At 35.7% G+C, this 14,868-nt stretch overlaps 1 protein-coding gene across 2 annotated transcripts in view; it reads left to right on the top strand.

The window, feature by feature from the left end:
* Positions 1 to 5,330: 5,330 nt before the first annotated feature.
* Positions 5,331 to 14,868, top strand: part of TMEM156 (transmembrane protein 156) — a 52,549-nt gene continuing 43,011 nt past the window's right edge. For both annotated transcript variants that reach the window (XM_043553344.1, XM_043553349.1), the window contains exon 1: positions 5,331 to 5,498. In XM_043553344.1, the coding sequence (XP_043409279.1) occupies positions 5,411 to 5,498 (88 nt within the window). In that variant the 5' untranslated portion in view covers positions 5,331 to 5,410. The remainder of the gene's footprint in view (positions 5,499 to 14,868) is intronic.

Consider the following 14,868-nt stretch of genomic DNA (forward strand, 5'->3'; position numbering starts at 1 on the left):
GATAAACCACTAGCCAGTTTGATCAAAAAGAAAAAGGAAAGGACCCAAATAAATAAAATCAAGAATGAAAGAGGAGAGATCACAACCAATGCAGCAGAAATACAAACAATAATAAGAGAAATTATGAGCAATTATATGCCAATAAAATGGGCAATATGGAAAAAATGAACAAATTCCAAGATACATAAACTACCAAAACTGAAACAGGAAGAAAAAGAAAATTTGAACAGACCCATAACCAGTAACAAAACTGAATTGGTAATCAAGAATCTCCCAAGAAACAAGAGTCTAGGGCCAGATGGCTTTCCAGGGGAATTCTACCAAACGTTTAAGAAAGAGTTAACACCTATTCCCTTGAAGCTGTTCCAAAAAATAGAAATGAAAGGAAAACTTCCAAACTCTTTCTATGAATCCAGCATTACCTTGATTCCAAAACCAGACAAAGATTCCACTAAAAAGAAGAACTATAGACTAATTTCCCTGATGAACATGGATGAAAAAATCCTCAACAAGATATTAGCCAACCAGATCCAACAATACATTAAAAAAATTATTTGCCACGACCAAGTGGGATTTTTACCTGGGATGCAGGGCTGGTTCAATATCACAAAACAATCAGTGTGATTCATCACATAAATAAAAGAAAGGACAAACCACATAATCCTCTTAATAGATGCAGAGAAAGCATTTGACAAAATACAGCATCCTTTCTGGATAAAAACCCTTACGAAAATAGGGATAGAAGGATCGCACCTCAAGATCATAAAAGCCATATATGAAAGACCCACTGTTAATATCATCCTCAATGGGGAAAAACTGAGAGCTTTCCCCCTAAGGTCAGGAACAAGCCAGGGATGTCCACTCTCACCATATAGTATGGGAAATCTTAGCCTCAGCAATCAGACAACACAAAGGAATAAAATGCATCCAAATCATCCAGGCAGTGGTCAAACTTTCACCCTTCACAGATGACATGATACTCTATATGGAAAACCCAAAAGATTCCACGAAAAAACTGCTAGAACTGATCCATGAGTTCAGCAAAGTGGCAGGATATAAAATCAATGCACAGAAATCGGTTGCATTCCTATACACCAATAATGAAGCAACAGAAAGAGAAATCACGAATAATCAGGAATAAATCTAACCAAAGAGGTGAAAATCTATACACTGAAGACTATAGAAAGCTTATGAAAGAAATTGAAGAAGACACAAAAAAGTGGAAAAATATTCCATGCTCCTGGATAGGAAGAACAAAATATTGTTAAAATGTCAATACTACCCAAAGCAATCTACATATTCAATGCAATCCCTATCAAAATAACAACAGCATTCTTCACAGAGCTAGAACAAATAATCCTAAAATTTGTATGGAACCAGAAAAGATGCCAAATAGCCAAAGAGTCTTGAAAAAGAAAACTGAAACTGGAGGCATCACAATCCTGGACTTTCAGCTATATTACAAAGCTGTAATCATCAAGACAGTATGGTACTGACACAAGAACAGACACTCAGATCAATGGAACAGAATAGAGAACCAGAAATGGACCCACAAACGTATGGCCAACTAATCTTTGACAAAGCTGGAAAGAATACCCAATGGAATAAAGACAGTCTCTTCAGCAAGTGGTTTTGAGAAAACTGGACAGTGACATGCAGAAGAATAAACCTGGACCACTTTCTTACACCATACACAAAAATAAACTCAAAATGGATGAAAGACCTCAATGTAAGACAGGAAGCCATCAAAATTCTCGAGGAGAAATCAGGCAAAAACCTCTTTGACCTTGGCCGCAGCAACTTCTTACTCAACATGTCTCCAGAGGCAAGGAAAACCAAAGCAAAAATGAACTATAGGGACCTCGTCAAAATAAAAAGCTTCTGCACAGGAAAGGAAACAACCAGCAAAACTAAAAGGAAACCAATAGAATGGGAGAAGATATTTGCAAGCGACATATCAGATAAAGAATTAGTATCCAAAATCTATAAAGAACTTATCAAACTCAAAACCCAAAAACCAAATAATTCAGTGAAGAAATGGGCAAAAGACATGAATAGACACTTCTCCAAAGAAGACATCCAGATGGCTGACAGATACATGAAAAAACGTTCCACATCACCCATCATCAGGGAAACACAAATCAAAGCCACAATGAGATACCACCTCACACCTGTCAGAATGGCAAACATTAACAACTCAGGCAACAACAGATGTTGGCGAAGATGCAGAGAAAGAGGATCTCTTTTGCACTGGTGGTGGGAGTGCAAACTGGTGCAGCCACTCTGGAAAACAGTAAGGAGGTTCCTCAAAAAATTAAAAATAGAACTACCCTATAACCCAGCAATTGCCCTACTAGGCATTTATCCAAGGGATAGAGAGGTATGCTGTTTCGAAGGGGCACATGCACCCCAATGTTTATAGCATCACTATTGACAATAGCCAAAGTATGGAAAGACCCCAAATGTCCATCGATGGATGAATGGATAAAGAAGAAGTGGTATATATATACAATGGAGTATTACTCGGCAATCAAAAAGAATGAAATCTTGCCATTTGCAACTATGTGAATGGAACTACAGGGTACTATGCTAAGTGAAATTAGTCAGAGAAAGACAAATATATGACTTCACTCCTATGAGGACTTTAAGATACAAAACAGATTAACGTAAGGGAAGGGAAGCAAAAATAATACAAAAACAGGGAGGGGCACAAAAAAGATAAGAGTCTCTTAAATATGGACAACAAACCGAGGGTTACTGGAGGGGTTGTGGGAGGGGGGATGAGCTAAATGTGTAAAGGGCATTAAGGAATCTACTCCTGAGCTCACTGTTGAACTATATGCTTACTTGGATGTAAATTAAAAAAATAAATTAAGAAAAATTCAAAAAAAAAAAAAAAAGAAAGAAAGAAAGAAAAGAAAAAGTTAGGGGCACCTGGGTGGCTCACTTGGTTAAGCGTCCAACTTCAGCTCAGGTCACGATCTCATGGTTTGTGAGTTTGAGCCCCGCGTCAGGCTCTGCGTTGACAGCTCAGAGCCTGGAGCCTGCTTTGGATTCTGTGTCTTCCTCTCGCTCACTCTGCCTCTACCCCACTTGTGCATGCTCTCTCCTTCTCTCTCTTTCTGTCTCCCTCAAGAATAAATAATCATTAAAGAAAAGAAAAAGTTAAATAATCAAAAGTTAGTGCAACCTATATTTATTTCTAAGAAACTATCATTTTAAATTGGATTACCTATAAGAAACTGCCACTTAATTCTTAAATTTTAGTGATTGCTGGTATTTAAAATGCAAATATTTAATGAGGTACCTTATGTAGCAATTTCAGTTATAAAACATTTTAGTGAATAAATTTTGACAGTCAAAAAAAGCAAGATATTTTGACTCTTTAATTTTAACCCATGCCATTGAATCTTGGAGGATTTGACCTAGGGGATATTTGGAACTTGTCATTAGCCATTGTTCTGCTAACACTTTAAGCAGTAGGCAAAATGATCAAAAGTATTTCTAAAATTTAGAATCAAATATAATGGTAGAATCATGGACAATAAAAGATTCCTGAAATATGAGTTTATATCATAGTCCTCATAATTTGCTAAATCAGAGATGACACACTGGTGGTGTGGTTTAATTTCACTTTTAAAGAAAATTGATAAAGGAATTAAACTAAACTAACTTAGTTGTGTAATATCAAGTAAATGTTTTCTTGATCAATTTCTTCTCCATTAGTAAAATTATGGTTGGAATGTTTGTTTTCATAAGTAAGAATTAGGGAACCAAAACAGGGTCAAATGAGGCGTAGAAAGTCCACTATAACTTAGTGACACCCATAAGATGGGAAAGAATTAAGGGATAGGGTTACTCACCCCTTTCCATCAGCATCTTTACTGAAGGTACTGCTGGACATACAACACGATTATATCTCAGTCCAGGAATCTGTGCAGGCAATGACTCTTATCAATTCCTTTCTTCCTTAGAATGATCCTTGATGCTGTTCATAAAAATAAGTCTAATGTTTGAAGTTTTAGGCCCATTTTGACTGTTCTTAGATTCAGTTTCTAAAGTCTCTTAACCCATGATTCCTGTCTGCCCATCAAATCTTCACACCCAATCAGAAGATGAGACAGTTAATTTATACTCACAATATATCCAGAGCATGACTTTGTTCCCTGCCTCCTACTCTTCCACTCACCCATTGTTCCATAAAATCCTAGGTTGTGTGGGTAAGAACACATGAGATGAGTGGAAACAGATGGGGTGATGGGGGTACAAGAGGGAGTGAGAAGGGAAAAAATGATTGGGGATATCCCTACTATTTTTTCAAACCAGAAAACAAGAACAATGGAGGAAAAGTATTTGTTTGCACATATCCTTTTATTTATTTATTTATTTATTTATAATCTTTTTTTTTTTTTTTTACATTTATTTAATTTTGAGAGACAGAGCACAAGCGGGGTAGGGGCAGAGAGAGAAGGAGACAGAGAATGCAAAGCAGGATCCAGGCTCTGAGCTGTCAGCACAGAGCCCAACACGGGGCTCGAACTTCCAAACCGTGAAATCGTGACCTGAGCTGAAGTCGGATGCCTAACCGACTGAGCCACCAGGCGCCCCGCACATATTCTTTAGTCAACTTGATTTTCCCCTACTCTTCATTTATATTCTAAAACAAAGTATTTTATTTCACTGGGATTATCATAATGAAAGATCATTTTTGAAATGGGAACTGACAATGTGGATTCTGTAACTATTATCACATGTTTACAGGCATGATGATAATGAGTCACATTCCACTGCTTTATACAAAGTAGTATAAAGTAGAACTGAAATTTTGGTTTATCCTTACATTTATCCTTACATTTGTACTGTTTACTGTCTGATAGACACACTGTTTTCTGAACATTAGAATCCAATTCAGCGCCTGGCACTTACAATGGGTCAACAATCATTTAAGTAAGTGAATGAATGGGCATGACGGACCTTCCTCATTTTATTTTTGGTGTGTATATTGTGGGTTTATATTTATGCACACATATTGGCAAAAATGGGAAAAACACCTTCAAATCTAGGTGAGGACAAGATCTTTGCTTCTTGGGATCATTTCTTTATCTTTCTTGTTTAGAAGATAGTTTGAAAGTGTCTATCAGACAGTAGTCTTCTTAATGGAAAGTGACTCAAAATGAAAAAGTCTCAGTTCAAGGCCTCTTTTTTTTACAATCAATCTTAGCCAAAAGCCTGAGAAGCAATCAAGCCCTCTTTTTTTTTTTTTTTTTTTTTTTTTTTTAGTCTTACACAAAAGGAAGTGAGTATGAAGTTGCTTGCATAAACTTAAAGAACTGCAGAGATGAAACCCAAAGCAGGAAGAAACATGCCACCAATGTACTGGAGGGGAACACACTGTGTCATGTGAATAGACATGACAAAAACAGCCTTCTTTAAATTACTTTTGGCAATTGTGATCGCATTCATTTTAATCTTGCCAGAACATTTTAAGACACCAAAAGGTGAGTACATAATTATAATTTATCTTTTCTTTTTCTAATTAAAAAAAAAATTATGATAGCTAACGGTTACAAGGAAAGATCCTCTCTTTGGATACACGCTGCCTGGGCTGAAGCTCTATGTCTGAAAAGTTAAGAAAATGAGATTGTAATTTTAGTTGACTGTTACATAGCACACTAACCTTATTTGCAGTGCTTAATTATTGTGGCATACCGTAATGAAATAAAAAATGAAAAGAAATATTTAAAATGTGTAGTCTAGATTTTAAACATTGAGTTTACATTCATCTCACATGATTTTGCTCTTTGAAGTAGTTTCCTTCAAAACAGTTTTAAGTATGCTTTTACACTCTAGACTTATTTCACAAAGCGAGTCATATTTGTTATGTTAAAGGTGTTTGATTTCCCTCTACCACAGCTATTTCACACAAATAACTCACTGTTGCTTTTTGAAAAATAAGAGAATTTAAAATACGATGGGTGCAAATTTCAGCAGGTGTGTGCGTATGTATATTTGTAACTAGAGAAAAAATGGAACAAAATGTCCTCTGCGGATATTTCAGGGATTTGTGATATTATTGTTGGAACCTAGGATAAGAAAATAAATAAATGTAAATTTGAACTATTTTTATATGTCAGTAAAGGATTTAAAATATATATAAATGTGCGTTCGGAAAATAGTTGTGCTCCCTAGCATTTAATAATAAGAAAAAGTAAAAAGAAAACACTATATTCTATCATTAAAGTTATATGAATTTGCTTAAAATCAGGGAAAAGCTTATATTTGATGACATTCTGCCATGATTACTATTGCATGTACATGATACTAAGTGGCCAGATAACAATATTTTTGCTAAACAAACACTATGTGCAATTTTGTGAATGATTGAATTTTTCAAAATTTTCTTGGTTTTCTGGCATTATGTTGCTCAGACTAAACAATCATAACATATATTTTTAATTCTTGATTCCACTTAGTGAAAATATAGAGAATAGTTAGAATTGGAATGGAGATAACTTATTTCAACTTTTAAGCCTTTTAAATAGTAAGCTGATTTGATAGTTATCTAAGGTAGGCCATGAAGATGGACCTCACATCTCCAAAAAATCAGGTTCATCTAACGAAAACCAAGTAATCAGCCTCAAAAAAGATTTCATAAACTATTTGCTAACTGTTGGTTACTGTATTATGAGAACTGGTGATTGCCAGAGCATGTGAAAAGCTTTTCTTTCTTGGGCAGATGTCTTGACAGTAATCAACCATTAATGATTTTTGTGTTTTTACTTTCACAACTAATTACAATCAGCTCTCACTCCTACCTATATTGCCTCTGCAAACTTAAAATAGCCACTTTGCTTTTCCTGGTCCAAGAACAGCACAGATATTTCCTTGGACTCTTTAGGGGGATGGATTTATTTGGGAATTTTATTTCAAAGGGAACTTCCTTGGGGCCAACAAACAAAAATGTTTGAAAACCGTCATCTTATCCTGATGTCATTTTGTGGTAGAAGGAATTTTGCACACAGCCACCATAAATGAAAGGTTGATGATTGAGTAAAATATTTTACACATGCAATAGTGCACGTTTTATATTTTATAATGGTTTATGGATCACCAGGAACAAGGTCACATAGTTTCATTTTATCTAGCCTAATACAGATTCAACCAAAGGCAAATGATTATTTCATTTTTTTTCAGTAATTTTTAAATCACAGTTATAGTTGCCTTATGAAATGAGTTGACATGTCAACTGGCATATTTCATAAAATAAAATATCTGGTAAAAAATTTTAGATGCTCATGAAGTGCTAAAATTAACCTTGAGATTCTCCTGTATAGTCCTGCTCTTCTTATCAGTTACTTGTGGGTTTTTCCCCCATTTTTTTCTTACCTCCTATTCACTTTAATTTCTAAGATAAATATTATAAAATGATTTTTACTTATAAATTATTCACTGATACCACGTCGTTAACACATCAAATGAATTCAGAAGGAATCTTAATGAGGAATAATGTATTCATGAGGTTTAATAGATTTGATTTCAAAATAATAAACCCTCTGAAGGCCTAAGTTAAAAATAGAGAACTGTGTTTGATCATTTTTCATCAAGAACGTGTCTGAGTCTCTGAATAATCATTACTCAGAATATTCAATTATCATAATTACACAGTATAAGCTATCTAGTCTAACTTTATTGAAGAAGAGGAACTTCTTCAATGGTGTTTTGGACTTTTAATGAGTTTGCATTGAGCATGCACTGGCAAGAGAAACTATTTTAATACTTCCAGTTTATTTGAAAGACAGCTTATACTAAGATACAGTAGTTAATGTAATGATTTGCTACACTTACATTGCATGTAGGTAGTGGAGATGGAAAAGGAATGGATATATTTTGATTCAGAGATGCTTGCAATTAAGAGAGCCTGGGTTGCCGCAAACAGGAGACTTCACCAACCAACTTTTATTGGACTTACAGCGTTTAAGAGAGAGAGACCGGGGCGCCTGGGTGGCGCAGTCGGTTAAGCGTCCGACTTCAGCCAGGTCACGATCTCGCGGTCTGTGAGTTCGAGCCCTGCGTCAGGCTCTGGGCTGATGGCTTGGAGCCTGGAGCCTGTTTCCGATTCTGTGTCTCCCTCTCTCTCTGCCCCTCCCCCGTTCATGCTCTGTCTCTCTCTGTCCCAAAAATAAAATAAAACGTTGAAAAAAAAAAAATTAAAAAAAAAAAAAAAAAGAGAGAGAGACCTGCTTAACCCATATCGATCTCAGTGATCTTTTATTTATTTATTCCTCCGGTCATGAACAGTGCCTACCTGTGCTGGCTTCTGCAGCACATATACTGAAATTGGAATGAATAGTGTCTACCTGTACCAGGAACCCGGGGCTACAAAAACAACAGGCAACTCTTCCTTCAAGGAGTTTTCAGTTAGCGGGAGGCCTGACTGGTAAATAATTAAATACAATACTGTAATTACCGAAATAGCAATGTAAAAAGGTACAATGGAAACATAAAAGTTGCTTCCAGGCCTGTCTGGGGAGGATGTTCCTTCCATTTTTGTTGCAAAGAGATAACTGTCAGAGCTCTAATGATCAGCTAATATTTCTCCTTACCTGCTTGCAGAAGCACTAAGAGAAGCAATTATTTTCAAATAAAATGTACTCATATAAATATCTCAGAAGTTCTTGAAGCCAGAAATTGTAGTCATACAAATGTCTTACTGATAATTCACGGCAATGCAAGACAGGAATAGTAGAGATAACAACACCTCAAACCTAATTTTATTTAGCTATTTGACTTCCTCGCTTACTTGTAGGAGCCAAACTGACATAAACTATGTTTACCAGCTTTCATTTCTGATGGAAATGGTAGTATAATGGACCGTGAACTGCAAGAAAACAGTGGACAAAGGAACTTAACTTACAAAGTATACAAAGTATAGGATAAACCCTGAAGTATTCAACCCTATGTACACATTACTTATGTCTATATTATAAAGAACAGTGTTATCAAGAGTAACTGCAACTAATTTGCCTGAAAGTGTTCTTAGTTCTTAAAAATGGGCACTTAATTTTTCTCTCATCAACTGGCTCCTTAAAAAGTTAATCCACAATCCCCAATAAGGTCTGGGATATAGACTAGCAACTATTAAAAAAAATTTTTTTTAATGTAATAAATACTTACACATGTACCAGGTACTATACCAAGTACTTTTACAAGTAATAACTCATTCTGACACATTAAACACTTCGTCTCATTTGTGGCAAAGCATCATTCTCAAGAGAGACTATTCTGAAAATATTCACAAAGAAGGAATAAAATTAGATGGGTAGATTTACTTTGTTGTAACATTTTATTTCTTATGGAATTTTCTGAATCTTTATGGAATGCAAATGGCTACTGATCGACCCAATATGTTTACAAATATATTGTAGACATTAGATGCTGGCAAAAAAAAAAAAAAAATAGACACTGCTAAATAAAATGCTTTCCACTGCTTTGGCAGAACGGGTTTTATTCTGTTAGATTATATACAGCAACCCTTGCTTGGGATGCTTTCTATTAGGTTCTCATGGCATTGGTAGATGCCTTTTCTGTACACCTTTTTTGTTTTTATAGAAAAACAACTTTCTTTAAAATAATAATGCGGTAATATATCTTACCCTGATACTGTTGTTTCTTTTCCCCATAGCACTCATACCCTATATAACTTACTTATTGTGTGTACTTTTTGCTGTCTGATTTCTCCAAATAGAGCATAAGCTTGATGAAAATGAGGTTTTTGTCTGTTTAGGTCATATTTTAAGCACTTAGGACAGTACCTGCCACATTAAGAGGCACTCACCAAGTATTTGTTGATGGAGTGAATTTTCTGACTCATACTGTAAAGGAAATAAAAGTGAAACATTCTTGAAGGAAGCATTTCTTTTTTTTTTTTTTAATTTTTTTTTCAACGTTTATTTATTTTTGGGACAGAGAGAGACAGAGCATGAACGGGGGAGGGGCAGAGAGAGAGGGAGACACAGAATCGGAAACAGGCTCCAGGCTCTGAGCCATCAGCCCAGAGCCCGACGCGGGGCTCGAACTCACAGACCGCGAGATCGTGACCTGGCTGAAGTCGGACGCTTAACCGACTGTGCCACCCAGGCGCCCCGAAGGAAGCATTTCTTATCTGATCATCATAACCACCTTTTGATTTAGGCAGATCAGGCACTATTATCCTCCTCTTGTATTTTTGAAGCGAAATTTTACTTCCCACCTGGAACTTTTAGGTTGTGCAATGTATGAAATTTATTTCACAGAATCTTTCACTTAAAAGATATGTGTCTGTTTACTCTAGGTTATTTTCCTACCATTTTTTTTTTCCCATGGAGAGTTTTATAATGTGCATTTACTTCCCTATTTTGACAAGTAAAGTCAGCAATCTTTCTTATCTCCCACTGTTCCACATACTGTTACCATAAATTAAAAGTAACCCCAAACTTTGCCCCTTTTCCCCAAGAAATATTTTAAATTGTCTTTCCCAAATGTTCTATGAATAAATCCATATCCTGTCTAGACTCCCCTGTTCCTTACCTGGTTCACACCCATCAATGTATCATTCATTTGCAACATGATGTATTTTTACCCTTTCCAACTCAATATTACTAGAGAAGCCTCAATTACTGAACCCAAAATGGAAATGTAATTATTTGAACTTTTGCTATTGAAATTGATACTCTTTGAGTCTATACCAGTTGTTAAAGAGGCAGACCTGTAACCAAAGGGAAAAAAAAAGTATGTTAACTAATATCTCTGTAATTAGGCAGCTAAGCCATTAGCTTTTTTTCTCTCCTGGCTGCTAATATTTTTTTAAAATTTATTTATTTATTTTGAGAGAGAGAGAGAGAGAGAGAGAGAGAGCGAACGGGGGAAGTTTAGAGAGAGAGGAAGAGAGAGAATCCCAAGCAGGCTCTGCACTGTCAGCAGGAGCCTGATGTCTGGCCTTGAACTCAGAACTGTGAGATTATGATCTGAGCTTAAATCAAGAGTGGGACATTTAACCAACTGAACCACCCAGGCACACTAGCTAATATTTTTAAATTGCTGAATTATGATACAGAATATCCAATAATGATTAAAGCTATTTAAAATTTTTTAAATGTTTGTTTGTTTATTTATTTATTTACTTAGAGATAGACAGAGTGTGTGGGGGGGAAGGGCAGAGAGAGACGGAAACACAGAAGCCAAAGAAGGCTCCAGACTCTGAGCTGTTAGCACAGAGCCCGACAGCGATCATGACCTGAGCTGAAGTCGGACGCCTGAGCCACCCAGGCACCCCTGATTAAAACTATTTAGAAACAATTGGAGGTGTTTTGTTTAGTTTGGCTATTTTTTTAAAATCACAATTTACATACAGTAAAATACAAAGATCTTAAGTGTTCGGTTTTATAAATTTTGACAATTATATGTGACTATGTAACTACAACCCCATACAAAATACAGATTTCCATCACTCCCAGATGGATTCCTTTTGCTCATTTCTGTCAAATTTTCTCCTGTTCCCAAGGCAACTTTCTGACCTGTGTCACCATAGTTTAGTTTTATCCCTTCTTATACTTTATATAGACGGAATCATCACACAGTATCTATTTTTGATCTAGCTTCTTTAGCTTAGCATAATGTTTTTGAGATTCACCCATGTTATTAAGTGCATCACTAGCTCTTTTCTATTTATTGCTAAATAGTCCATTATAGAAATATATCACATTTGTCCCTTATGCCACTGGGTTGTTTCCAGTTATTGGCCATTATAAATGTGCTGCTATGAACATTTTTGTACAACTCTTCATATGAAAATATGTTTTCATTTCTATCAGGTAACTAGTAGTAAAATAGCTCAATTATTTAATTTGATAAGAAACTGCCAAATGCATCTCCAAAGTGGTTGTACTAGCTATGTTTCTGGTGGTAAAAATTGCTTATTTTCTTCAGTTTGTATTTCATATACTGAACCAATAACACTCAGAATATGTATTGTCTGAAAGAATCCATGCTTCTTCCAAAGTTCCTTGACAACTCGTTAACAGAGAAATAGCCTAGGTATTGGGAAAATATGACTTGACGTAGTTTCTGGAGCTGCTCTTGTCTGTCAAACAATGAAGATTTTACTGTACATTCTCACTTATTTTTGAAGGTCAACAGAGAGTTGAGACTTCTATTCTTGCATTCAACCTTGAAAAATACTCTTGGCACAAAATATCTAAAAATGTGAGATAAAACATTAAAAACTAAAACATTAAGAACAACAAAATATATAGTTGAACTACTAACAAAATAAGAAAACTCCTCAAAGGTGGAAAATGATTATAAATTATGAATCCAGACTGGTAAGCAAGAGTAAACAGATTGGTCACCTGAGTAGCCTAGAGTCTGTTTCATGGGTCATACATGGTAGACAGAAGCCAGAGCTTAAGACTGGGACCCCAAAGGTGACATGCTCTGTGAAGGAGTAAGGAATAATCTAGGGAAAACTTGTTTGGCTATGAGGAAATTTGTCTGCCTTTACCTAGGCCCTGGAGAGAGTAAGGAAAAAATTTCCCTTGAGAGTTTGTGAACACAAGTTGGCCATAGCTTGGATATTAATGATCATTGCCTATAAGGTGTGAAAGGCCAAATCCAAGAATTAAGTCTTATCTTTATTTTTTTTTTCTTGTATAAATTTGACATGTGACATTGTTCCCTAGTACTTTGTTGAGGATGTTTACATCTGTATTCATCAGAGATATTGGCCTGTAGTACTTTTGTGTGTGTGTGTGTGTGTGTGTGTGGTGTCTCTATCTGGTTTTGGTATCAAGGTAATGCTGGATTCAGAATGAATTTGGATGTTTTCCTTCCATTTCTATTTTTTGTAATACTTTGAGAAGAATAGATATTAACTCTCCTTTAAATTTTTTTTAATGTTTATTTACTTTTTTGAGAGAGAGAGAGAGAGAGAGAGAGAGAGAGGAGGACAGAGAGAGAAAGAGGGAGACACAGAATCTGAAGCAGGCTCCAGCCTCTGAGCTCTCAGCTCAGAGCCTGACACAGGGCTTGAACCCACAGACTGCAAGATCATGACCTGAGCTGAAATTGGATGCTTAACTGACTAAGCCACCCAGGCACCCCTATTAACTCTTCTTTAAATATTTGGTGGAATTTGCTTGTGAAGCCATCTTGTCCTGTCCAACTTTTTTTTGTTGTTGGGAGTTTTTTGGTTACTGATTCAATTTCTTGGCTATTCACATTTTCTATTTCTTCCTATTTCAGTTTTGGTAGTTTGTATGTTTGCATGAATTTATCCATTTCTTCCAGGTTGTCCAATTGGTTGGCCTATAGTTTTTCACAATATTCTCTTATAATTGTATTTCTGTGGTATTGGCTGTTATTTCTCCTCTTTCATTTATGACTTTATTTATTTGGGTCCTTTCTCTTTTCTTTTTGATAACTCTGGCTTGAGATTTATCAATTTTATTAATTTTTCAAAGAATCAGCCCCCGGTTTCACTGATCTGTTCTACTGTTTTTCTAGTTTCTACACCATTTATTTCTGCCTTAATCTTTATTACTTCCTTCCTTCTTCTGGTTTTGGGTTTTGTTTGTTGTTCTTTTTCTAGCTCCTTTAGGTGTAGGGTTAGGTTGTTTATTTGAGGGTTTTGTTGTTGTTGTTGTTTTGCTTTTTGAAGTAGGCCTGTATTGGTATAAACTTTCCTCTTATAACAGCTTTTACTGCATCCTAAAGGTTTTGGATTGCTGTGTTTTCATTTTCATTTGTTTCCATGTATTTAAAAATTTCTTCTTTGATTTCCTGGTTGACCCATGCATTGTTTAGTAGCATGTTATTTAACCTCCATGTATTTGTGGTCTTCCCAGATTTTTTCTTGTGGTTGACCTCTAGTTTCAAAGTGTTATGGTCAGAAAAGATGCATGGTATGATTTCAATCTTTTTGTATTTGTTGAGGCCTGTTTTGTGGCCCAGTATGTGACCTATTCTGGAGAATGTCCCATGTGCACTTGGAAAGAATGTGTATTCTGCTGCTTTAGGATGAAATGTTCTAAATATATCTGTTAAGTCCATCTGGTCCAATGTGTCATTCAAAGCCATTGTTTCCTTGTTGATTTTATGTTTAAATGATCTGTCCATTGATGTAAGTGGGCTATTAATCCCTTAGCATTATTGTATTATTATTGATTAGTTCCTTTATGTTTGTTATCAACTGTTTTATATATTTGGATGCTTACATGTTGGGTGCATAAATATTTACAACTGTTAGATTTTCTTGGTGGATTGTCCCCTTTATTATGATATACTCCCCTTCTTTATCTTTATTACAGTCTTTGTTTTATTTTTTAAAGTTTATTTATGTATTTTGAGAGAGAAAGAGAGAGAGAGAGAGAGAGAGAGAGAGAGAGAGAAAGAGAGAGCACGAGCATGAGAGGGGCAGATAGAGAGAGAATTCCAAGCAGGCTATCAGTACATAGCCCAATGCAGGACTCAGTCTCACAAACTGAGAGATCATGACCTGAGCCTATCTCAAGAGTCGGGCACTTAACCAGCCGAGCCACCCAGGCACCCCTCCAGTCTTTGTTTTAAAGTGTAGTTTGCCTGATGTAAGTATTGCTACTTTGGCTTTTTTTTTTTTTGACATCCATTTGCATGATAAATGTTTCTCCATCCTCTACTTTCAATCTGCAGGTATCTTCAGGTATCTTAAGTCTAAACTGTGTCTCTTGGAGGCAACATATAGATAGATCTTATTTTTTTAATCCATTCTGACACCCTATGTCTTTTTGTTGGAGCATTTAGTCATTTATATTCAAAGTAATTATTAATAGATACGTACGTATTGCCATTTTATTA

Source organism: Prionailurus bengalensis, chromosome B1 (assembly GCF_016509475.1).
Source record: "Prionailurus bengalensis isolate Pbe53 chromosome B1, Fcat_Pben_1.1_paternal_pri, whole genome shotgun sequence".
Classification (NCBI taxonomy): domain Eukaryota; kingdom Metazoa; phylum Chordata; class Mammalia; order Carnivora; family Felidae; genus Prionailurus; species Prionailurus bengalensis.